The 26,848-nt window shown below is 44.8% G+C and overlaps 1 protein-coding gene across 1 annotated transcript in view; it reads left to right on the top strand.

Annotated features, from left to right (window-relative positions):
* LOC146817654 (desmin-like) overlaps positions 1-26,848 on the top strand; it is a 102,223-nt gene that overhangs the window by 6,189 nt on the left and 69,186 nt on the right. The window contains exons 2-4 of the mRNA XM_085609223.1: positions 14,692-14,842; positions 15,694-15,843; positions 23,369-23,488. Of these exons, the coding sequence (XP_085465349.1) occupies positions 14,692-14,842; positions 15,694-15,843; positions 23,369-23,488 (421 nt within the window). The remainder of the gene's footprint in view (positions 1-14,691; positions 14,843-15,693; positions 15,844-23,368; positions 23,489-26,848) is intronic.

Below are 26,848 nucleotides of genomic sequence, written 5' to 3'. Positions count from 1 at the left end.
CCCATACCTACCATTTCTATGACCAATGAAGGTCATTGTCACTGGTAGCTAAGATACTGGAGAAAGCCCTCTCAAAAATAAAATTTTCACCATAACTACTAGTAAAATGTTAAATTATGATTAGCATTTTTAGAGGATCTTTCAGTCACCTTTAGCTTTTAGTGACAGCTAAAATGATAGCCATATTGAATATATGTTTGTTAAGGATACAATTTAGTTGCTCAATTTTTGAAAAGTCCTGCTGGTGATGTTTGCCTTCTTGTCAGAAAATCGACAGAATTGCACAAGTGAACGTATTATTGCTGTTTTACGTAGTTAGGACATTTAAAGAAATGTATCAATTGTCATTTCATTATTCAGTGACACAGCTTAAAGACTGAATCTTGGAACCAGTAAATCCCCAAAATGTAATTTGACTACATTATCACAGAGGACTGTATTGGGATGGTAAAGGGAATTGAGCAGAGTTATGAAAACACATACATTTTTTAAACATGTTTGACCTGCAGAGATGCCTTTGTTGCCTTACCGCTGCAGGGCTCAGAAGGGTATTGTTCAGACTGCTGCACTCTGACAATATTTATCAGCTACTGTTATCTTTGGGGTTTAAAGGCAAGGACTTATCGTAAGACATCTCTTCGGCTATATGTGCCTTTGCATCTTCACCATATCAGAGAGGTAAAATGCACTCTTTAGAATACTTGTAAATATTCAGCCTTATAGAACTATGGGATCTTATCAACCATACCGTACTATTGAATAATATTTATAGAAAGCGTGATCCCTTGGTTCCCAAGTTCTATGACTGAAACACTGACTTGTGAGCAATTCTACAGTATTCTTTAGAAGATCTATGTGAAGTTCAGTGTTTATTTGCTGTTAAACATTCACCATACGTCCTGTGAAATAGCATACAATAACAGATCTTACATGTATGATTTACCCAACACATGGCGACGATGCTGCCTGTAACTCTTAATGTAAAAACTTATATCAATAGGGAGCTTTGAGACCAAATTTATGACTTGCTACATACATCTAATGTTATCATTGTCTTTTTTTTAATAACTCTGGTTATTGGTACGATTAAAGTTGGCGGTCATTACACGCAGGAATTCATTACTTTTACAGTGTTACATAGTCAGGATCGCATACAGATATCACAAATTTCGGTGTCATAGAATACAAGATGGTAATATTACATATCACATTAAGGTGCTAACGGTTCGTCAAGGGATGGGATCAGGGGAGGCTCACACAGGTTGCCACGGTACTCATTCCACTTCGACCAGATTGCTATCCATTTCCGGGGGCAGCACTGGGCCACATAGACTGTCTTCTCTTGCAACATGCACCAGTCTATGTCCTTTTTCCATGCACTAAGCGTTGGAGGTGTTACTGCCCCCCACAGGCGTGCTATGTTGCGTTTTGCTATAGCCAGACCAAGCGTCGCCCAAATTCTGTCTTTTGCTGTCAAATCTGTGGGCTCCCAAATGTTTAAGAGGCACCTTTTGATTTCAAGCCGCAATTCTACCCCCAGACATTTCGCATACAGTTATGCACATGCTTCCAGTAGGTTTGTATCAGAGGGCACTCCCATATTATATGTATGAACGTCCCCACCACGTCACACTGTCTCCTACAGAGCCCTTCCTCACTCCTGCCCATCAATACAAGTCGGTTACCAGAAATGTACATTTGATGTAGTATTTTCAGTTGTATCAGCCTCAATTTTGCTGATCTCGCCACTTCCTTGGGGGAGGAAAGCGCCTCTTTCCACTCTTCATCATCGATCTCAAGACCGTCATTCTCCCATTTTCTCCTGAGTTCGAGTAGGGGGTCAGGGGTGTGGTGTATGAGTTTTTTGTATGTGAGGGAGAGGGTGTGGTGTATGAGTTTTTTGTATGTGAGGGAGAGGGCCTTCTCCGGCAAGTGACCATCTAGCAGTCTGTCCTCTAGGGGGGGGAGGATTCCGAGAGGGGTGTTCCGGGTGGAATATTTGCCTGGAGTGAGTGCCTGACCTGTGCATATCTAAAGTATTCCGTTTGTGCTAATTCGTATGTCTGCTGTAGTGAGGCAAAGGACACCATGCCATTGGGTCCCCATAGGTCTTTTATACGGGAGATCCCTATCAAGTCCCAGTTACTGAACCCTTTAGTGCGACCCAGTGTGCCTAGTCTTTCAGAAACCCAGAGTGGGGTAGCCAACGTAAGTTTATCAGCCCATCCCAGGTTGCGGCTCACAATGTGCCAAAGTTGGACCGAGTGTCTTGTAGGCCCTGTAAGGGGGTATTTGTTAGGTTTAGAGTAGAGCGCCACCTCGAAGTTCCCACCTGGGAGGAGCCACCTATCCATCCCGTATCCGGGATCGTCCCCACCACAGTATGTGCCCTGGTTAATGGGCGAGAGGAAGCTGCCCAGTAGTATTTCCTAATGTCTGGAAGTGCTATTCCCCCATCGTACCACCCAAGTGTAAGTTTATGAAGTGAGATACGTGGCATTCCGGCCCATAATAAGTCCCTCTGGGTGGGCTAGATTTCTTTAAAATACTTTTGAGAGACTAGATCTGGGTAATTTTGGAGAGCATATAGGAAACGTGGCAGCGTCATCATCTTGAAAAGAGCAGCCCGTCCCTGTAGGAACAGCGGGAGCTTCTTCCAGATGGCTGTGTCCCTTTTGAAACTCTGTAGAGGTGGTAAAAGGTTTCTCTCGTACCGGGCCGGCAAATCAGTGGTGATGAAGATACCAAGATATGTGAACCCCTCTGTGACTGTCTTGATCGGGCAGCCTTGCGGCATTGAGGGGGGGTGCCATGCAGGACGTAGAGCAACGATTTCCCCCAGTTGATACTGTATCCGGAGTGTCTCCCGAAACTGGTGAAGATGTCTAAGGCAATTCTAAGTGATTTGGAAGGGGAGGCGAGATACAAGAGGATGTCGTCTGCATAGAGCGAAATCCGGCTCTCCCACCCCTCAGCCCACCTGAGCCCCCGTAGTGAGAGGTCTTATCGTATCCAAGCCGCGAGCGGCTCTAAGGAGAGGGCGAAAAACAGGTGTGAGAGGGGGCAGCCCTGCCGCGTCCCCCTCTCCAAGGTGAACACCTCGGAGATCTTATTGTTGACCACTACCTGAGCCAACGGCTCAGTATAGAGGAGACGTATCCACCCAATGAAATTAGGGCCGAAGCCCAACTTTTTGAGGACCGCCATCATGTATGGCCATTCAAGCGTGTCGAATGCCATTGCGGCATCCAACGAGACCACAACCACATCCCCCTGGATCGTGTGGCAGCGTCCCAGTACCCCATGGAGTCGTCTTAGGTTAAGTGCGGTGTTGCGGTGTGGCATAAAGCCCGATTGGTCTGGGTGGATCAATTTGGTGATTATCGGCTTGATCCTATTTGCGAGCAGTTTCGCGAGGATTTTGGGTTTGGCGTTTAATAGTGAGATCGGCCTATAAGAGGCGCACACCTCTTTGGGTTTCCCCTCTTTCGGGATGGCCACTAATGTGGCGATGCGCTGGTCTCTTGGCAGTTTCCCCAGCACTTTACTATCCTCGAACATACGCTTAAGGTGCAGGCCCAGGCTGTCGGGTTTGAGCTTGTACAGCTCAATCGGAAGACCGTTGGGTCCTAGGGCTTATCCAGGCTGGAGTTCGTTGATCGCCATGGCCAGCTCTTCTGCAGTGAGCGCCCCCTCCAGGGCCTCTCTGTCTGCGTCGGAGAGGGTAGGTAACCTAATGTCGGCCAAGAGCACGGAGGAGTCCTCCTCCGGGAGCTCCGATCCCCTTTGGTACACCTTTTTGAAGTGTGCTGCGAACTCACAAGTTATCTCCTGAGGTTCAGTTAGGAGGGCGCCCGAACCGTCCCTGAGCTCCGCCACCACCCTCTGCACTTTCTGTTTCTTGTCCAACCAGGCTATTAATTTGCCCGCTTTGTCCCCTTGGTCATACAGGCAGCCGTCCCTGTCTCTCGTTAGGCTCTTAGCGGCATCAGTGGCCAGTGCCTTGTATTCGGCCGCCTTAGGCTACATCTGATGGAGAGCTCCCGGATCCCCATCAGCTTGAGCTGCCCCCTCCAGCTCAAGAAGGTCGCGCTCGACGATAACCATTTGCTTCTCCTTTTCCTTGCGTTGTCCCGCAATTGTGGAGAGGGCTTCACCCCTTATTACGGTTTTAAACGCTTCCCAAAGGACGGTAAGGGACTCCACCGTACCTTCATTTTCTTGTAAGTACTGGCCAATCGAACGGATTATCTTCTTTTTGGTCTCTGGGCTAAGGAGGAACCATGGATTTATGGGCGCAATACAGCCTACCTTCTGTTCCCCTATAGTGAGGTGAGCCCATATGGGGGAATGATCTGATATGCCCCGTGCCAGGTGCTTGATCTCTTGGATACTAGTGTCGTGTTGCAAAGGCATAAGGATGTAGTCTATTCTAGAAAGAGTGCGGTGTGGACCCGAAAAGAATGTGTACTGTTGGAGGGTTGGGTGGCGCATGCGCCAAAGGTCTACTAAGCTGAATGCCTCAAGGATGTTGGAGAGCCACATGTGCCCTGTGACAATGTCTCGGGGTGAGTGCCTATCTATTCCCCCTGATATTACTGCATTAAAGTCCCCGCCCAGTAGAAGCTGCCCCTCAGGAAGGGAAAGGAGAAGTTTGCCCAGATCGTGGTATGATTGGGTTTGGAGACCTCATGGGATATAAACCGTCACTAAGTTGAGTGTGTGTCCCTCCCATCTCCCCGAGAGCACTGCAAAGCGTCCCAATGGGTCTGTTTCTGTATGTTCAATGACAAATGGAAAGTTACGGCGCACCAGAATGTCCACCCCGAAGTGAAGCTGGCGTGTGTCGCCATTGTGTAGCCCCATCTATTAAGTGCATGGCAGTTATTACCGATAAGGTGTGTTTCCTGCAATAAGACAACATCTGGGAGGTGTCGTTTGACAAATTGGAGAACTATACCCCTCTTGAGCTTGTCCCCTAGCCCGTTGACGTTCCAGCTGAAGATCTTTAAACTTTTATCCCACCTCGTAGCCACGGCTGGAAGCAATTCTTTCACGCGATCCATAAAGCTTCCAACACCGTACCAGCACACAATTACATTTCCTGCATGACCAACTCAAACCCCCATCCCCCTCTCACCAAGCATTACAAACCATTAGTAAAGAACATTGAAGCTGCCGAACGCCCCGCTTTCCCCCCACCCTGCTACCCTGCCACGTAGGTTTAGAACGACCCACATCTCCAACTAGCAGAGCGCCTTTCGCCCCAAAAAGAGAGAGAGAGAAACCTCCCCCCCTGGTGAACTGTTAGGTGGGGAAATGCGCTGGTACCAATTCCAGCCACTAGAAGCCCGTCCCCATACATTAAGTATCTTGTCAGGCTTATGCACTCAATTTGCGATTAAATCATTTCTGCACCATTCACCCCATCCCACCCTCTGCTTAATAGTGTTGCTGATACCCTAAGGACGGCAAGGCCAGTCCGCCAGTACAGTTCAGGAAGTGTCTCTGGCCCTCATTATCTAATTCTGGTCAGTTCCAGGTGCGTCGGGCCCACCATCCGCCTGGTTGGCACCGCCCGAGGACCCCAAACCCCCGGTATCGTAAGAAATGTTTATACTTTACAGGTTGTAGAGGTCTGCAAATGTAATCTCCTCAGTCAGTATGGGCCCTCTAATGTCCCTGTGCGGCCCTTGTGCCGGGGCTGCTTGACCTCGATCGCCAGGAGCGCTGAATCCGCCTGTCGGTGTCCGATCTTTCGTCTGATGAACCCAGTGACTTGGCTCGCGTGTCCCTCCTTTTGTCACCTGTCGCAGTCGCCGATTTCTGTGCAGTGCCTCTGTCTAGCCAGTCTTGTGCCTCCGATGGCATAGTGAAAAAGAGGGATTTTCCATCGGCCATAATTTTAAGCTTCGCGGGAAAGAACATCATGTATTTGATTCCCTTTTGCCGAAGTACCGCTTTCACCCCGTCAAAGGAGCGCCGCTCCCATTGCACTTTGAGCGTGAAGTCTGGAAAGATCCTGACTGTTGCGTTGTCGTATTGCAAGTCTCCCAGCTGTCTGGCGGTCTGCAGGATGGCGTTGCTGTCCCTGTAGTTGAGGATTTTCGCGATGATGGTCCTCAGTGGTGCTCCTGGTTTGGGTCTGGGAATTGACGCATGGTGCGCCCTCTCAATGGTAAACATGGTCGAGAGCCGCTTCGGTTTCAAATAATCAAGGATCAAATCTTTGAGGAAGAGGTCCATACTAGGCCCTTCGGAACCCTCTGGAACTCCTACCACCCTAATGTTGTTCTGGCGGGCCCTCCCTTTCTGGTCCTCGAGCTTCAAGGCTACTTGACGGTGTTGGTGTACAAGTTCATTGACCCTCTGCTCGAGCTTCTTGGAGGAGCCTTGGAGCTCCCGGATGTCCGTCTCATTGGTTCTGGCTTTGTCCGACGTCTTGTTGAGATCGGCTCATATGAGGTTCATTTCAATGGACATCTTATCAATTTTCGTCTCGAGAGTGCTCCCTACACTTTGGATGGCCGCCATTATTGAAGCTAAGGAGGGCTCAGTTTGTGCGGATTGGTCTCCTGTTGCCCCTACAGCTTGTGGGGCTGACATCAGAACCGCATATATATTTCCCTTGGGCTTCATTTTGTGGTCACACTCGTCTGATCCGTTGCGATCTGGGTTTTCTGGAATGTTTGCGAGGCCCTGTGGCGGTGTCTTCTATGGCCCGTGTCTGCCTCCCCGTTAACACGCTACAGGCAGGTACCGACAGTGTTGATCAGGCCTTCCTTGCCGCCCCTCAGTGTCCGCGATTTCGCACCCCTCAGGGGTTCCTTTCGTCACCCAGCAGAATATTCAACCGTTTTGCCCAATGGGTGTGCGGGCCGCCACTCTTTAAATCCCAAGTGTGCGCCGCGGGCCTCCTTCGCCAGGCCAGGCCTTCTTTTACCGCCTCGGGCCCTCATTCAACCCACGGATTTCCCCAAGTGAATGCTGCATGTGCCCCAGCTGGGCCCTTTCCCCCCAAGAGTAACTGTGTAACTGGAGTCCTGTACTTCAGGGCGGCTATCACCTCTGGGGGTGGGCACAGTTTCCGTTTCGTACCGCTTTCAACCTCGTACTCCTTCCCGCCTCTGTTCCTGCGTCAAACGGGTGGTCCGGCGTCTGATCTCCGCCACCTCACGGGCTGCGCCCCCTCGCGGTGTCGTTGTCCAGTTCAGAGCTCTCCCCCCGCCCTCAACCGGGCAGGTGGGTCGCCGGGACGCGAGGGGGCCTTTTGCGATTGGAAGCGCGCCGCAGGATCAGCGGATGCCCGTATCCGTGAAGGCGCGGTTTTGCGATCTCCTAGGCAGGCCCCGACACTCACTCAGTAGATTTTGGGCCTCACGGGGCCCCGCCGAGTCCCGGCTTCACTGCCCTCCATGGCTCACGGGGTCCGCGGCTCGCTGCATGGCCCCCGTCGGGTGCAGAAGGAGGATTAGTGTTGCGCTGAGTCCGGGGCCCACCACTCATGCCTTGGCACCGGGCCGTTGCGTAGGTGGCAGGGGGAGTGTCCGTCTTCCGACTCCCGGACCCTTCGGGCTGCTGCTGTGGGCTCTTGATGCGCTACAGTGACAGAGGCTTCTCGGAGCCTCCTGCTTTCGATGTCGGGTGATGCTGGCTATCATCCGACACTCACCACGAGCTTGGATGCTGCCTGCCGGATTTTAGTTGGATTTAGGGGAGTTTGGGGCTCCGCTCCGGCGGAGCTCTCTCCTAGGCAGCCATCTTCGTTGGTGCCAAGCCACGCCACTCTAATGTTATCATTGTTGATATGTATCACCCAAGAATGTGATACTATTATTATAAACATAATTTACTGTGGTTTGAGATGAGAAATGCATAGAAGAGAATACTATAAGGAGACCCAAAAACCAGGGAGAAGCACACAGCAAGCGCATTATGAGCTGTTTCATGTGGCAATTTAGGGAGTGGGGCTGCTGAAAAATAATAACTTAAATTGGAATTCCACAAGCCACATAGGTAAGTCCTGCTATGGTCAATAATTGCTTCATATTGCTGTAAAATATTGGAAAACTGTACCCCTACAAAGAGGTGCTAACCTTTCAATATTATCCTCAGTGGTAACTTAAAAAAAAATAATCCACAGTTTCTGTTTTTGCAGTTTGTATAAAAATCAAACTGTTTAACAGATCGCTGGTCTGCTTTGGAGTTTTCATGAATGGAGACCTTCTGAAAAACTTGGTCCCTTCAATACAATCCTAGAAATGCAATATTGTTTCTACTCTAAAGTTGAGTTAGCCTCTGAGAATCACAGTGCACGAATGACCGCTATAGAAATAAAACCACATTGAATTGCACTCAGCAACATAATAAGAACACAGTAAAAGAACAGCGGACTGAAAATGCTTTCTGGGTGCCTTATTCAAATACATGACATTAAAATGCAGTAAATACATGGCAGCATAGCAGCCAGAAGAGCAATAGAGTCTGCATTCGATAAGAAGACTTGAGAGTGACTGAAAGAATGCCCGGGGAACAATAGAAAATGTACAACAACTGCAGGGCTAAACACAAATAAACAGAATAGCATTCTGAAAATTCACTTTATAAAAACATCTAAATACAACACTACTGTTGCAAATTTATCGAAAACCAAATCATCTAAAACGTTAGAAGCCAATTATAGTACTACACACACTATATATTGACTCAATATCACCAGAAATGATTAAAGGGGACTTAAATATGCTACAACAAAGGGAATTTAAGGCCAGATATTTGTAGGTTGTGATTGTGTATGCAGCATACTATGCATTTTAAATATTCAGTTTGTCAGAAGATGTTGACCACAACCACTCAGAGATACAGTTTGCAATAAGCGAGATGCATGTGCAGATATCCTTATTCCCATCTTGCCTCCCACCCCGGCTAGACACCAAACTCGCTAGTCATGGCATCAACACCATTGACAATCCTATGCTGGAATGCCCACCGTCTCATCCACTATAGCAAGTGCAAAAAAGTCCTCACCTTTTATAAGATGCCTCAGAGGAAAGTACTCCTCCAATCAAATCTTAAAACCTATCTCGACGATAACAAGGGATCTGCCAAATCCGCACAGATGCTCTGGTCGTCGTTGAAAGCCACGGTCAGCGGCAAACTAATGCGCAACGCAGCACTTCATAATAATCAAAGGGTGACCCATCAGGCCTCCCTGTAAATGAAAGTCCGGGACCTGACCCAGTCATATTCCTTTCATCCCACCATCTCCACTCCCTGACAGTTGGAGAAGGCGAAAATGGACCTTAAAACCCTATTCCCCTCTAAAGCGGAACATGCATTCCATAAATTGAGATGCCGTCATTATGAACAGGGTGAGAAGGCTGGCAGATTACTTGCAGCCCAGCACTGACAATTTGAGGAAGCCTCCACTATCCTGGCTCTTAAAGACCGAACCATCTGTCTCATCACACATCCCCAAGGGATAGCGGATACATTCATGGAGTATTATAGGAACCTCTCCACTCCAGAAACTATCACTGACAAGGCCCAAATAAACAGCTTTCTCTGTACAGTCCGTCTCCCCCAGCTGAATGACGATGGGCAGGAATTACTCTCAGGAGACCAAAGAGGAAACTGTGCGGGCCATCTCCATTTCACCTTATAGCAGGGCTCCTGGGGCAGACAGTGTCCCCATGGAATTTTACAAATGGTCATGACCAGACATAGCGGAACAAGCCCATTATAACAGTGCTCCCTAGGCTTAGTAAGGACCCGCTGTCCTGCAACAGCTCTCGACCCATATCCTTCCTTAATGGGGATGCCAAGATCCTGGCCATCATGTTGGCTGCCCGACTTAAAACAGTCATCCTTACGCTCATGCTCCCACGCAGGTCAGCTTGATCTCAGGCCAAACTTCTCTCAACCATCTCAGGATCTTGGCTAATGTCCTCTGGCTGGTTGAAGGCATGCCGGACGAGGCACTAGCCTGGGGAGAGGATGTGGTCTAACGGCTAGGGCAGTCAACCTAAAATCTGGGAAAACTGGTTTGAGTCTCGGCAATGACGCTCAACATCCTGTGAATCTGAGCAAGTTACTTAATCTCCCCGTGCCTCACAAAAAAATGAATGTGTCCGTCTGTAATGCAACAGGTGCTCATGGAAAGCGCTCTGATACCTTCGGGTCAAGTTTGCGTTATAAAAAACTCTGGGGAAAAAAAACTTTCTCTCGTTGCTGACAAGGCATTTGCCCAAATAGAATAGGAATACCTCTTCACGGTACTCTGAAAGTTCGGCCTTTGAAACAACTTCATAACACGAGTCCGATGGTTACAAGATGTCCCCTTGGCACAGGTGAGTTGCGGGGGCTTCTTAACTGACTTCTTCCCAATCCAACATGGGACACAGTAGGGGTGCACCCTCTTGCCACTCCTCTTCTTTTTAATTCTAGAACCATTGGCCTTGTCTATTCATCAATCAATGGATATTGTGGGCATTCTTAAACTGTTTGGGCCCTCCTCCATTCTTCTCTACGCTGATGATATCTTACTGATGCTCGTAGACCTCCCTAGATCCCTGCTGGCTCTCCGGACTCTCTTTGCCAAGTTTGCACCTATTGTGGGATACAAGATCAATTGGGACAAAAGCAAAGCTCTACCCCTCTCCCTGTCCACGACAGTGTCTGGCATTCAGGGCTATTGATTCCGCTGGATACCAGCCCACCTCAAATACTTGAGAGTCTATATCAGTAAAGGTTTGGAATGCATAACGAAGGACAATCCAAAACCCCTCCGGAACAGACCCAAGCAGACTTCGCCAAGTAGACGCATCTTAATCTGTCACTCTGGGGTTGGGTTCAGGCTTTCAAGCAGGTTACCCTCCCATGATTCGCATATTCTTGGGCATGCTACCGTTACTGATTCTGATCACGCAGCTCTATTGAAAAGACCATCGAGGGTTTCACATGGGGCACCCCCAAACCACTGCTAGCTATCTCCAAGTTGATCATCCACAGGAGGTACGGTGGCCTGGGACTTCCCTAGTTAAACACTGCTCCCTAGCATTCCATATCATAAAAATCGTATTCATGCAACAAGGGATAAACAACCCTCCTTCTCTGGTTCCTGATAGAGAGAAACATCTCTCAAAGCTCACCCAGTCTCTAACTGCTCTACACTTATGGTCACTTAAGGTATGTTCTGCTAATCCTATGATCCAGGCTATGGCTCAAGCCTGGAAACACATCCACGATCTCTTCTCGATGGATCCTTGCCTACATGCAAGGGGTTCCCCTCTGGCGGAACGCTTGTATCCGTATCTGCGGTGGTATTCCTAACTGGCCTCTCTGGCAGCAGGCGGGCATTGAAACACTCTCCCAGATCTTCATCCACAGAACCTTCAAACCCTTTGCAGCCCAGAGGGTGGAATTTCAACATCCTCCACATCAGCAATGGAAATACCTATAGCTCTGCCACTGACTTTTTATCAGTTTATGTTGCCACCGTGGCCTATAGCTTTCACCTCAATTGTTACCTATCTCTTCCTGTGGGGCCGCTATAGCGTGGTGATGTCGGGTCTGTATAACCTTCTGATATGGCATAAGCATGAGAACTTTATGGCAAGCGTACCTGCACTTCGATTACGACAACAAGGACTGGTCTGTGGTTCTCGAAAACCTGTACTGCAGTGTGAGGAAGTCCAGGATTAAATTCTGTCATTTCAAGATGGTGCTGGATTAGTACTGGACTCCTTCAAAATTGGAACATGCGGGCCTTCTGAATCATTTGCAATGCTGGTGATGCAACTTCTAGGGATGCGACACAATGCATATCTTGTACAATCGTCCTGCCCTCCGAGGTTTGTGGCTCGCACTGACAGACACACTATACAGAATTCTGCTCCTTCCCATCACCCCGTCAAGTGGTGTTCATACACAACACATTGAACATCCCCTCCCCCCATGATGTATCATGATTGCCATTTCCTTGCAATGGCACTGGCCTCAGCCAAACTATTATGGTATTTCCCACACACACCCATGCATGTGGAATGGTTGACCAAAATGTTTAAGACTGCCTCCTACGAGAAGCTCATTTACACACTGGCTGATAAACAGGACACCTACCAGCAGGTGTGGACCCCATGCCTGACTGATGGTCAATGATCAATAACAATGACATAGGCCACCTGGGGTCATGGACCTTCCCTGTCCTCCTCCAACTGAAGAGGCATATACATCCATATAGGCTATCATGTGCCACATGTCTCTCAACCCCGCTTCCCTTACATTCACATAAGGGTGATCCTGCCCCATGCCCTCCTCCTTTTTTACCCGCTGTTACCGCTGTTCCCCTTCCCATCCCCCTTTTCTTTCCTTTTCTTTTGTCTCTTCTCTCCCTGGAAACTACTCTTTCTCTCCCATTCAGTGATTGTCCCAGAGTTAGAATACTGGTCGCTTTGGACACCTCCCAGACAATATTGTTGTTGTTGATGTACCTTGCAATCTATCATAATTTTGTTCTGCTGTGCCTGTATTTTGTACTCTGTGCTTCTGAAATCAGAGCAAAGAATTCAGAGAGAAAAAACCCCCGCCCCCCAAAAACTGCGTAGGTTCACAATTTGTCTATTGCAATTATTGCAATCAGGTAAAATGGGTTAAGATACATAAAGAGGTAAACTACAGCTGGATGTGGTGGTGTAGGGGACCAGGGCATCCACTATAGGAACTTATGTTGGACCCCAATGTCACAGGTTCAAATCCTGGCATGTCCACTCAGCCCTTCGTTCTTCAGTTGATGATAAAATGAGTACCATTGAGTTGGTTAACAGTAGGTGCTTGCTATCTGTCACTGGCCCAAATGACCTTCTTGGGGGTAACGTTGCTCTACAAACATGCCTGTTATATGGGAAGGGAAATACTTGATTGGGCCATAAGAAGCTGTGATGTTGCCCTAGTATGGGAGAAAAGGAAATGTGCCTTTAAGAATACAAGTATAGGTGCTTAGAGAGCTCCTGAAGGAATAGTTTAAGGTATATTCGGGAACAACGCTGTGCGGTTGGTATAAAATGAATCCGACCCACTAAAAATGAAGTGCTCCTCATCAATAAAAGATACATGAACTTTGAAATGCCACGTTCTGTATCAGGAATACAACAAATGCAAAGAAAATATTCTGACAACATGTATTTTCAGAACTAAATTAGGAACATTAACAGTGTATCTGTGTACAGGGTTAGAAAAATCACACACACTGATATATTCCACACAGTTCTTGTACTCAAAATCCATACACATATAAGTTGCAGTAATGAGTGCAATTTCACTTGATCACATGTAAAGTGTCCATCAAAGTCTTCATCTCCATGATGAAGAATCCACTGTGAAGCGATATGAGGCCAATTTGGAATAACCTTTGATGTTTCTGTCTCGAAGGTCCACAGACAATGAAACCCTCCTCAGGACACGTGTTCCATTATACATCACAGTTTAGGATTTCTTACCGGTTGATTCACTTTAAAGGTCGGCCATTTAGGCAATATTTCACAGAGTCCTAAAGATCGTCCCACAAGGCAAATTACAGTGTGCGCTCGCAGTGGATGCTTTCAATACATAAATAAATGGGATATGTTGAGTTTCTGTGGCATGAGGTCTAGACCCTATTTGTCTAGGGGAAAAAGGCATATTTAAGTTAAACATTTAACCCAGCCTTTGCTGTGCTGTTTGTAGGCAGAGCCATTGTCAGGCTTTCTTTGTTTGAAATCTCTCTGCATCTTTTGTAAGCACATTGTACATGATGACAAGCAACTAAGTGATAGCAACATCTTCATCTGCCTCTTCCTCTCATATAACATCACTCAATGGAATACTAAAGGACCTAGGGCCATAAGTAGGAAGCCAAATTGTGATCGCAAATGCTGAAATTCGCAGAATTTCAGCGTTTGCGATTGCATTTTGGGCAGTGTGCTATGTAGCACACAAAAACCCACACGCAAAATAAGGAATTGCAAAATTTGCGATAACTTATTTTGCGAATGCATTTAAGGAATCCCAAATTGTGATTCCTTAAATGCAATGTAGGAAGCACCCAAGTTGTGTGATTTTGGCTTAAGGAATCGCAAATTACCACCAACTTCAGGTTGGTGGTAATTTGCGATTTCTTTGAAAAATGCACTTTTTTGCAGTTTTCAAAGTGCCATGTGGCGCACATACATGCCCTTAGCGAATGTATGTGCGCCACATGTGCACACATGTATATTTCAGGGGTGCAAAAGGGTGTCCTATTGACACCCTTGCAACCTTGAAATTGCATTCTCAATTTGCGATTCTCTAATTGAGAATCGCAAATTGAGAATGTCTTTCTATTCATTCCTATGGGCCTTCTAGCCCATAGGAATGAATGGCAAGGTATTCCTTATTTGCGAATCACAATTTGTGATTCGCAAATAAGGAATAGGTGGGATTCGCAAAATATTTTGCTAATCCTACCTACATTGCATTTTGCGATTCTCTAATTGCGATTCCCTAAAAATCGCAATTTGAGAATCGCAAAACACGTTTTACCTACATATGGCCCTTAGTCACAATGGACACAATTCAATAGCATGCGAAGAAATGACCACTCATGGAGAAAAATTGATACTGTGAACCTTATGCCATGTGCACGCTTATGCCGTCATGCTTACTTTCATCCTGCAGCATGGCGACTTTATGCTTTGGGTCGGCCTTGGGGGCAGTAGTGGATCTGGAAGCAGCCAGTGCAGCAAACCAGGAATTCCTCAACACGAGGAGCAGTGAAAAGCGTGAGATGGTCGGCCTCAATGACAGACTGGCCAAGTACATTGAGAAGGTAATTTTTTCAAGACTAACAGTGACTGATCGGAATAGCTGCAAAAGCATGTGCCTCTCTATAGTAGCTTAATTTGTAAAGAAATAAATGCCGGAGCCCTCGTGATGAGGCCACCGCAGTTTGCACCACACACTGCCACTGCCAGCGCTGCCAATGTCAGAGCTTACACAACTACTAACCATCACACTGCTTCAAGTGTGACAATTCTAACTGGTCGAGACCCCCAGACTTTAAGAATTGTTTGTGTGACAGTTATCAGTTATTTTAAACATCTATTGATTTATTAAACAACTATTTTTCAGTTCATCTTAAAATGAGCAGCTGTCCTAAGTGCCGGTGCCCGCAATTAAGAGCCGGTGCCGAGCACCGGAAAGCACCTGCTCAAATTAGGCACTGCTCTTAACTTCTGTGAAACTAGCCCTCCATCAAATGCTTAGTGGCCAATTCAAAAAGGCATTTATGAATATGGGAAGTAATACTACAGGAGTATTCTTTTACGTGCTCTTACAAGTGTTTGTGAGTCTGCCCCGAAACGTTCAACTCCCTATTGGTAAAGAAGCAAAGAGAGCACTGTCATTTCTGTTTGTATCAACTGTATATAACTATTCCCTAGGCATTTCCGCTTTTATTTCCATTTTAGTTGTTTTGAGGCCAATTCACAAAGGCATGTTAGAATGCATCAAATAGTACAACATGAGTACTACTTTATGGTACTCCGAAATGCCTTCGTGAATAAGCCCCTATGTTCGCAGTGTCTCTTATTTATAAGAAATATTTAATGGCATTGAAATCACAAAATGGATATACTAAAGTTGGAACTTATGAATAACTAAATGAACTCTTGTCCACAGGTACGCGATTTAGAGCAGCAGAACAAATCACTCGAGGCTGAGATTGAAACCCTACAAAACCGTTACACACGGCCTTCTGGACTGCGGGCCCTGTACGAGGAGCAGCTGAGAGACCTTCACAGAACTGCTGAGCAGATAAAAGTTCAAAGGGTAAACTGCAGAGTGCACCTGAAACCTATAAGAAAGCATTGTGTTATTGTACGTTAGATACCTGCACAGTGAAGGCTACATTGAGGGAAACCACAATGCACTGCAGTAGAGATTCCATGTTATGGCCTTATAGCCTGCTGTGTGGGCTATACCGGCTATTTAAGGCCCGCTTCAGCTTAGGACTTTAACAAGGGAGCAGGACTTTAATGCGGGTATAGCCCAGCTACGGAGGGCTATAAGGCTATTAGAACATTTCACCACTAGAGGGCAAAATGTTCTAACAAATATAACAAAGGCCTCACAGAGCCGGAGGGGATTAAAATCCCCTCTGGCTCCGTGAAGCCTTTTTTCATAGCTACAGCTGTGAAGGACAACATTGGAATGTTGAAGCCCCGGGCTTCAACCGGGCATTAGAAGCCCAGAGCACTCCATTGTTTTCAATGGAGCTCCCAACATTCCAATGTTCTAATAAGTATTATTTGTTTTCTGCATGGTCACAATTAGCTCACATTGCTCACTGGGCGTCTGATTCTAAAAGGTATTTACACATTTAAGCTGAACTTGGGTATGCAGATACCTCCATTTATGAGTGTATATTAAATGTTTTGTATTCATAAAACCTGAATTTACACCAGCATAAGTGATAGTAAACCAGTTTGATGTAAAAGTACCTTTCACCAAATCTGCCCTAGTGGGTTTGTTGTAAGTGCTCAAAGGTTTGAACCACTGCTTAAGTTGGCGAACACCACCCTCGATATAGTAACAAATTTACTCTTGTCAGTGGCAGGAGTAAATTCATCTCTAGGATGGGAAGGTGAAGGGCTATTTTTATAAGGAAACAATTATTTTCACCAAAAGGGGGAAACTTAAGGAAAGTTTTCAAATGCAAATTCACTTTTGTAAAGTACTTACATATGCCTAAATGTACAGCGGTTACATTTACTCATCCATGATTACTGTTGCAGCTCCCCAGGAGAACAGCTTGAATTCTCTGTAAATTCCAGAAACGTTGGAAATTTACTGCAAGCATGTGGACCGATCAGCTCAATAAGCGGTCTAGAGTGGCCTAACGAGTAGCATATAGTGTTATGTTAGTAAACACTGATATAACAAAAATACATGAAGATATGCAAGAGCTTTGCAGTGTTTTAAAGTCTGTGAAGCACTTTGGGCCCCTATTCACAGATCCCGAACCCCCCCCCTTTACAATTACTCATACATATAGAGAATGCTGGGAGCTTTTTTGGAATTCACAAAGAAATTCCAGTGGTATTCCTGGGGAGCTGTGACTGTTACAGATTCCCAGAAGTAATAATATGGATTTACACATTTGGAAATGCTACTAGTGTCAATTACTGCATGTGTTTAAACAACATTGTATTAACTCTGAATACAAGTTTGTTTGTGCCTCCTTGAGGAAGAATGTTGTTAGATGATGGAACCAGTTTCTTCACACCCCTGCTGTAGAAAACTGGATTATAGTGATTACTAGGGGAAAGAAAGTCTTAGGGCCAGATACGACGTGCAAAATAGCGCCTCGCATATTGCGCATTGTTTGCGACTCGCAATTTGCGAGGCGCTATTTTGCATGTACAGCAGTGTGTTTAACACTGTTTGCGATTCCCAATGGGGTTGCAAATTGCGAGATTAATGAGCCTCTCGCAATTTGATAGCCTATTGGGATTGACAGGCCCTCCCAGGGATGGTGGCCTGCTGGGCTCAGCAGACCACCATGTCTGGGACTGCTTTTAAATGAAGCATTTTTTTAAAAATGCAGCCCGTTTTCCTTAAGGAAAACAAGATACAATTTAAAAATTAAATGAAACGTTTTCGTTTCATTTTTAAGGGCAGGTAGTGGTCCCTGGGACCACTGCCTGCCCTTAATAATATTTTTAGAGACAGTCGCAAAGTGGAAGGGGTCCCCTGGGGACCCCTCCCAAATTGCAACTGCATTACCACCCTCTTGAAGAGGGTGGTAATTTGCAATTGTTGTGCGACCGCAATTGCGTTCTCAAAACATTCATACATTGCTTTGCGGACCCTATTAGGAAGGTAACGTCCCTTCATAACAGCGAGTTGCAATTCCTTAATAGCGAGTCACAAATAAATTGCGACTCGCTATTTAGGAATTGTACATGACCCTGGAGCATTTTGCATGCGCAAACGGGTTGCTAACCCGTTTGCGCATGCAATTTAAAGTCGTACATCTGGCCCTTAGTTATTGATGGGAGCTAGGGCATAGATCTTGCACAGTTATGGAATTTAGTGCCTAGAAAGTAAAAGCAGATTTCTTTGAGGAATCCTGAGCTTACCCTTGGTAGTGTGGAACAATCGGCATACTCCCCTCAGAGAAAATACATTTGTTATTTAGGAGCACCACAAGAATGCTAAACTCAATAAAACTGATAATATTCCCAAAACATGCCACTTATAAAAGAATAAAATGTATTTACAAAAACAACACAAAAATAACAAACGTCTACTGAGGGGATCAGGAGATATTTGTTTTTAAAGAAATGGTAAGCAGTGCCTTTAGAAAACCTTGTGGGCATTTAATAGTCATTGCAATCCTATGGGGTGAGAATGACCTGGTGCTAGTTGACATATCAAGCTGACCGTGATGGAGTGGGCAGTTGGTCCCAGTTAATACTTTTACCTTTTGACTTAGGGCCTCATTTATATCTTGGCGGTTGGGCCTTTGTTCCAGCAGGGCGATGGAGTAAATACCTCCGTTGCTCTGTTAGAGGCCCCGACCGCTGAAATAATAATTGACCGCCAAGCTGTCGGTCATTTATAAAGCATTGGCAGGAATTGCTGTAACAGCTGTACCTGTCAATGCAATCTGCTATTTGGTGCAGGGCTGCGTCAGCATGATGCAACCTTGCACCAAACAGTATCCTTTTTTTATAAAAAGAAAATGGGTTTTCTTTTTGAAAATCAAAAAAGCAATGCTCCCCCCCTCTCACCATGGGAGTCCTCTCTCATGGTGGTGGGGCATTATTTGGTTTTTACATTCCCTCACCACCAGGGTCTGCCTGGCGGTCTCGAAGAGCAAACAACATGGCTACATGTCCCCCCATCCTCACTGGATGGGGGGACATGTACCTATTTCTCCGACGGATCTTACTTCGTCAGGCTGCTGGAGAAGTTTGGCTATGGCAATAACGGAGTAGTCACTGCTGTAGCCAAACCAAAGGTCCACCCCGTATTTAAATTGGGCAGGTGGACCTTCATGTAGGTATACACTGTCACTGTTGTCACAGAGTATATACCGCACACACACATATAAATCAAGTCCTCAGTCTTCATGATAAATATCAAAACCCTCCAATGGAGCAAGGCTGGATGCTATGGTTGAGATTGATGGGTACATCACTTTGATTCTATGGTTCTGCGGAAATTCTCACTTGAAGGAGTCTTCCACTAAAGAGGAAGCTCCTCTTTCAGGTGGTGGGGTTAGTCATTCCCCCCGGAACCTTAGGATGCTTAGTCTTCAGAAATGTCCTGGGGCAGTTCCTTAGTTAGGGCTTTAAGGCCCCTTCCCCCATCTCAAATACTACCTTTTTTTTCTAACTATGCAGTCACATTTAGAATCTTTGTCTCTTGCTCTGCACAAGGGTTTAGGCAAAATAAGCTCGCCTTATCTATCACCAACCGAAACACCATCACGTCCGTCCCCTCCTCAAGGCCCTCCATTGGCTCCCTATTTCGGAGCGCTGCAAGTTTAAACTCGGTTGCCTAACCCATAAATCTCTGGCAGGCACCGGCCCTTCCTTCATTTCCTCCCTTCTGCACCCCTATACCCCCTCTAGGAATCTCCGCTCCTCTCATCTTGCGCTCCTTCAGACTCCCCGCTTCAAGCGCAAAAAACACGGCGGTCTTAGGTTCTCCTTTCTGGCACCCTCTTTCTGGAACTCTCTACCGCTGGAATTGAGACTTTCCTCCTCTTATCTTCACTTCAGGTCCCTCCTAAAAACCCACCTCTTTCTCGGTATCTATTCATAAATCTCTTTCTCCTTGCCTTTGCTTCTGCCTCTCGTTGATTAAAGTGAATAGCGCCAAGAAACCGTCTGGTGAATGTCGCGCTTTACAAATAATTTTTACATTACATTACATTACATTACATTACATTACAGGCACTTCGGAAAAACACTCGTGCAGTGCGCATGTGCCTGCCGTCGCACCTTTTGCAGGGCTTACCTGATTTCAACCTTGTGTTGCAGGACACAGAGGACCAAGGTTGATCAGAGGTTGGATGCTGCTTCAATGAATTGATACCTACAATTTCACTGAAGTTTAGAAAAATATGCATTTTTTTGTGAACATTTTATTTTGAAAGCAAAGAATTATCAATGTTGCTTTCAAATTCTGAAAATATTTGCATCTCATAAGAGGGCATTCTGGGAGCATTATACATAGCCTTATATTGTTAAATTTTGCAAATGTGTACACATTTGTTTTCTGGAACCACTATTAGAAGTGCAGTCCAAGCTTACAACATTTATGTAGACTCCTCACCCTAGTAATAAAGGATTTGCTTTAATGAACCATAAGTATAAGTTTGAGCAGCATTAACATAGGGATACAAATATTACCTCGATTGCAGATAATACCCATCCCTGCTTCATAAAGAGGCACTGTAAATTAGTAGCCAAAGGTCATGTACTGCCTAAGGTTAGTGCTACTTGTCCCAATGGCAAAATAAACTTGAAAGCTTGTTGTCCTTGACCCCAAACAATATGTCCTGGGCATCAGGCTATATGAATTGCATACCCTGATATTTCATCCACTTATAGGGCAAACGTCTCCATGGCACCAAAGGCAAAGTACTGAGAATGTCCAACTGGAGGTAAGTCTTAACATACTGTGGTTGGTGACCTTTGGCAAATTTAGAAAAAAATGGAGTCAGCTAGTGGTAAGTAATGGAAAATTTCAGAAGTGCCCTCTGGCATTTTAACAAGTTTGTTTGAAAAGTGTGTTTTAAAATTCCCTGTTTGACCCCAGTTTAAAAAAAAATGTTTCTTATGGAAGAACCACCTCACCCACCACTTAAACCCTCCATGAAGATGTGAGGCTCACATCGCTCGCAATCTGTCATTCAGGGCTAGTATTATGCCCTACCACTTTCAAACATCACCAGCCACCACTGGAAATGGCAAATGAAAGGCTGTGATATCAAGTTTTTATGATATCTCACAGACTGTCTACCAGACTTATTTTTCAAGCTTTTGGAGACATTTCTTATGTTAGTTTCATCAGACGGACATGTTCCACAGTCATTGTTTTTCAGTTGGGAAGGCACAGTTAAGGGCTGCTTGCCAAGACCATGTCAGACAAATGATATTTCTTTACAGTATCCACTGTTATTCAAAATTATTTTTGAGTAGTGATCACTTTTGCTTGTTTCATAAGTGTGCCTCAAATTTTTTCTCAAGATTTCTAATCACAAATCTACTCTTTGGGTTTGGCCATGATAGCATACCTGAGCTTCCCCTCTCACAAACATATCAACTTACTAGTGTTTTATCCTCCCTCATGCCCTTCCAGGTTGGAGGAGAGACTATAAAGTTTGAATTCAAAAAGTGCGTTTATCTATTCAGAACAAAAGAGTTTGGAGCGGATGCCCAACTATTGGTTTCTCTGGATCTTAGAATGGGAGACCACTATTCAAGCAGACAGCATTGCAATGTATTTTGATGTGCATTAGACAGTTTTTATGGCCTTGCTAGACAGGTTCCAGAGGGTGTCAGAGCTGAAGCAACTCTGTTTCCACAGGGGTGCGCCTTTATCAATCTACTAAACTGCTGCTTTTCCTACATCTCTGCCTTCATTTCACGTTACAACTGGAAGCTCATTTTGGGTGAGAAGTCCTTCTGAATTTACCAGTTTTAGGTAGAGGTGAAATTTACTGCATCTTCTTTACACATCCCAGTTTATGATCTGTTTATTGGTTTGGGAGTTAGTCTTTCAGAACCAGAATTTGTGGGAAGTATGTACTATTAGAAGAGCAAGTTAGTTACCTTCTTAGCATTTTTTCAGATGTACACGTTTCTCTCCTTTAGATTCCATATGATCCTCCCACATATTTCTACTGAATTTACTAGTGAATATACACACCAACAAAAACTTCACTTTATTTGCAGGGTAGTGTTGTTACTAGGAAGATGGAGCTGTTGGACCTGCTTTGCTGCCCCATGCTGGTTGTATTTAAAATTGCAGGCCTGCTGTCTACTTGGAAGTATGTATTAATTACCTCCTCGTCCATTCCCTTGCTTGCAGCCATTAACATGTGAGGCCTCCAGTTTGTCCAGACACCAATCCCACTCAAAAATAGTAATTTTAAAAAAAGGTATAAAAGATACCTCCTGTTTTTCTTGTATCTCCTTATTGCAATCCCTGTGGCGATGGGGGTGCCTCGTGGGCTGTTGTGGTGTCAGAGTTTTTCAGACGGGCAGGAGAGCTGCGTTTTGTGCAAGCGAGGTTTCAGGGAGCGGCTCTTCAAAGGACGGTGAGCAGGAATATGCGCAAAGGAGGTGGAAAACGTTTGGGAGCTTGTCCATTATTTCGGTTTACAAAGCCTCGCTAGCAATATCTCGGCAGATGTTTGGAGCAGCGCCGATTGAGTGTACTCTAACTCAAAAACACTAAAGTTAAGACACTTCTTCTCCTTGTTACTTACACAACACTTATTTACTTCTTTTCAGTTATCTATAAAATCAAAGGTGCTTTGACCAGCAAATTAATACAGAAATAGTTTATATTTATTGAATTTCCTCTTTTTTTGCAAAGATTGTTTCAAACAGTAGCCCAAAGCAACATATGCAGAAGGACCTATTGATCGCCTGTTTAGCCTTTATTTTTATTTAGATAAAATTTGTAGGTCATGCCTAAAGCTCGCCACATCAGTGTTGTCTAAAATGGAATCGGTTGTTCCATAAGTTAAACACCTTTTTTTCTATTGGTTGTACTTCTTTGCAAAGATGGAATGTTGCATTGTATGAAAACATTTAATCTCATATGCTTGCAGCAGGTTACAGGCCTCCCTGTGCCAATGGCATAACGTAAAATGATGCCCTCCTGCAGAATGGGGAGAGGGTCCCCTGAGTCTCCCATATACTCACAGATATTCATTGGCCGTGGGTGAATGGGGCCCCACCTGTAGGGTTTGGAAGCCTCTGATGGGTAGGGGGCAGGTCTCTGTGCCACAAGAGCAGAAGGGCCCTGCGTTACACCCTTGCATGCTATGCCATCATGATTGCAGGCATGCTGCTCCCATCAATGTTCTGCTTGGTGGAAATTCACCAGTTTGATGCATTGCTCGTTGTATGCCACTCCTTTGTTTGTAATTCTTTCACATGCCATGCGAAGAAGTGTTTGTAATCCTATTGTGTCTATACTTCCATATACACACGCTCCTGTGCCTGCCTGCAGCTCTTGAGTTTTCTTTGTATATGGAGTAGAGGCAAACAAACATAATAATAATAAAACAATGTGATAACAGCACTTGACTCTCATTCTTTCCTAGGACATGTCCTTGGCAGCAAAATCTGGAGTGGCAGAACAGCTGGAATCTATAAAGAAGCGCTACGAAGAAGCAGTGGAAGAGCGGAAGAAGGCTGAAAAGGACATTGACGCTTTCCGCCCTGTATGAGTCCTTTTATTTTCGCTTCACATTAAATAGTTGTAGCTGTAGCCTTTCTCCCACAAGCCCTCTGGAGAACATATCTGATCTTTCCATAGGACTTGTGCTTGTTAAGTAAAGTACTGGAGAGACACAAGCTCTTGTTACCTGCTGCTGCGCATTTACATTTGGTAGTGAGCACTGCCCTACCGTTATTTCATCGGAAGTGCCCCAATAAATCTAGCATGTATCATGCTGTCGGTGTTCCACATGTAGATCCCATTTCAAACGTGAAAATGAACCAATATTCATGTAAACTTAATATTTGATATTATGGTACATGGATCTTGAGACTCATACAATCTGACAGAAACATTCAAGGAAAATGTACAAGTTTGATTTTAGATTAGAGCTCAAATAGCCCTAGTGTGATATGCTCTGCACACCAGCACAGGGTTGATCTCTATAAACGTGAATATAATTTATTATAGTGGCAATTGATGACATGCGTAGTATTGTTTTATATATTACTTAAGCAAAGTCTTGTGTATATTCGGATTATCAGCCTACATGCAGGTTGTAGAGTGTCACAATTTTCCTACTCTGCGCACTTGCAAAATGAATGTGCCATTTTCTCATGAGTTTGCTTTAAAATAGTTTGCCTCATGATTTTGAAACTGGATTGATGTTGGTGACCTTATTTCTCACAAATCAATCTAAAAGACGTGTGAAAATCCTCATTTTAATGTAAAAACCCACATTGAGAAAACGTTCCGAACTGTTGCTATTAATAGTAGTGTTTGTGACAGTTTGGAAAGGTCACAAGAGCAACATTCGCACTTTTGCACACCGTGATATATATGTGTCAGATCTGCCTGAGTTGTCAACCTATGAGCATTGTAACATAGCGGAAAAACTAGTGTTGGTTTTGATTACTGACTTGTGCATTGTGTATCTTTGTGGAGTAAGTATTTACTTTAAGTGTGTGCTCAGATATACAGGGTTTATTAGAGATTTGACAGATCTCTACAACCATAGTCACAAGTATTTTGTCTCTAGTAAATTGATGGATCTTCGTAGCATCTCTGTGATGGTTATGTGCATACTAGATTTTCTGATGAGCTACTTATAGGAGTATTAAGTGCCTCTAAGTTACACACTGGACCCCAACATATCATGAAATTAAAATCTTAGTAAAAAAAGGTAAGTAAGATACAACATTTAATGTGGCTTTAATTTTCCATAATTATTTCTAAATGATCCCAATGAGGCATTGAGGAGACAGTGCCCTCAGTTAGATGATCAGGGAAATTAGCTGGGGTGTCTCTTCAGAATTTACCATCTTGCTAAAGAACTAATCCTATGCCATCTTAACTCTCAGAGGAAGAGCATACTTAGCCACCAAGGAATTTAACAATTGCTAAGAATATATATATATATATATATATATATATATATATATATATATAAACTCCAAGGAAAACGCTCCTTCCGATTGCTGGGACCCAAGGGAGCTGGCGCACACGCCGGCGGAGCACACCGGAAATTTAGTGTTCCAAAATACTTAGATACCGTGCGCTCTCAGGAACAAACAGTTCAACACAAATAGCGGAGAAACGGGTGTTTATTCACTACGCGTTTCGACTTTCACAAGTCTTGATCACGTGATCAAGACTTGTGAAAGTCGAAACGCGTAGTGAATAAACACCCGTTTCTCCGCTATTTGTGTTGAACTGTTTGTTCCTGAGAGCGCACGGTATCTAAGTATTTTGGAACATATATATATATATATATATATATATATATTACCTACTGGCGGTCGCCAGTAGGTAGTTATAGTTAGGACCCTGTTTCCATAGGAAATCCGCAACATTCTATTTTGAATAACTTTGGCGCCGGTCGACGAATCCTCGCGAATTTCTTAAAATAGGTGGGGCGCTACGCTCCGCTCCTACCCTGAAAGTCTCGGGGGGATTCGTCAAGCGGGAGCTGAGATAAAAGGGGGGTCCCAAAACGCGTTTTTCCCATGCATTTTTCCATAGGACCTTTAGACAGGGCTACAGCCCGAACGGCTGAACAGAATTACTAGAAATTTGGCAGAGAGGTAGTCCTCAGGTCAAGGAAGTGCCTTTTGTAGGCAACTATAACTCACGCGACCGCAATCCTCTGCTGATGACATATGTGTCTTTATGAAAAAAAAATATTTGTAATATATGTATAGCTAAAATTTAATGGAAGAAGACATGGGCAAATAAGTGTCTAAATACAGTATTAGCATCAGCAGAGGATTGCGGTCGCGTGAGTTATAGTTGCCTACAGTAACTATAACGGGGGAATTTCATTGGTTTTTTATCAGTAAAATTTCCAGCTAACTATAACATGTGTGAAACCTATGGTTTTTTCATTGAATATATATATATATATATATTTCTCCGCCCATACCCATACTCTAGTTGTTTGCCGCCGCTTCCCCTGAACGAAGGGCGTGCCATCTTAACAGACCGTAACTATTCCAACACTCCTTCACCAGAAAAGATGACGACGCCATGTGCTTTGTGGTTTGCGTGGTGATACCTTCCCCAGTACAGGATAATTTCTGATGCGGTACCAGTATTACCCAGAATACCTCATATTATGGCCTGTTGTTTGCTGTATTTTGGTATTAGTCTAAATTGTGTGCCATCCAAATGTTGTTTTCTATTCATTACTCTTTTTGAACAAAATCTGTTCTCTAGACTGTTTACTCACTTTAGTTATGGCTGAAAGAGTTAAAAGACTGTTTGTAATGGCGCCTGGGCATTGGTTAGCAAGGCTGGTTGCAGCCGAAACGTGTTCGATGGTGGCCTGACATTTAAATCTTTGAGTATCTAGATGTGACGTCGTCATCCTTTCTGGTGAAGGATGTTGGAATAAATATATATATATATATGTGTAAATATGGGAAAAAATAATGTTGCAGAGCAGGGCCCACTAAAGGAAATAAATTATCGTGTCAATGGACCACAAGCACCAGAATGCTTGCTGAGAAAATACGCCCACAGGAGGGCGGACCACTAGAGGACTTAAAAATCAAGTAATTGTGGGACATTGCACATCCTGCCTCCTCGACATGAAACCGCCCGTGATCAAGGAAGAAACACTTCCGAAACGCGTAGGGCTTTAATCGGAATGCCTGCTGCCTGCCGGTTGGAAAATTAAAGAACTCTACTGAAATGTGTAGAATTCGGCTGTCTTTCGGAGTGCGCTTTCGATGTTTGGGGCATCTCTGTTGTAAATTGTAAACCGGCCAGTCCCGGTCGGGAAGGCGCACCGCCATCAATCCAAGTTCTGTTGCATGAAGACGGGCCTTCATCGCATTACAGCGAAAGAATCAGCAAAATATAA

The sequence above is a fragment of the Triturus cristatus genome, chromosome 6 (genome assembly GCF_964204655.1).
Source record: "Triturus cristatus chromosome 6, aTriCri1.1, whole genome shotgun sequence".
In the NCBI taxonomy this organism is placed as follows: Eukaryota; Metazoa; Chordata; class Amphibia; order Caudata; family Salamandridae; genus Triturus; species Triturus cristatus.
This window is presented reverse-complemented; position numbering and strand designations above follow the sequence as displayed.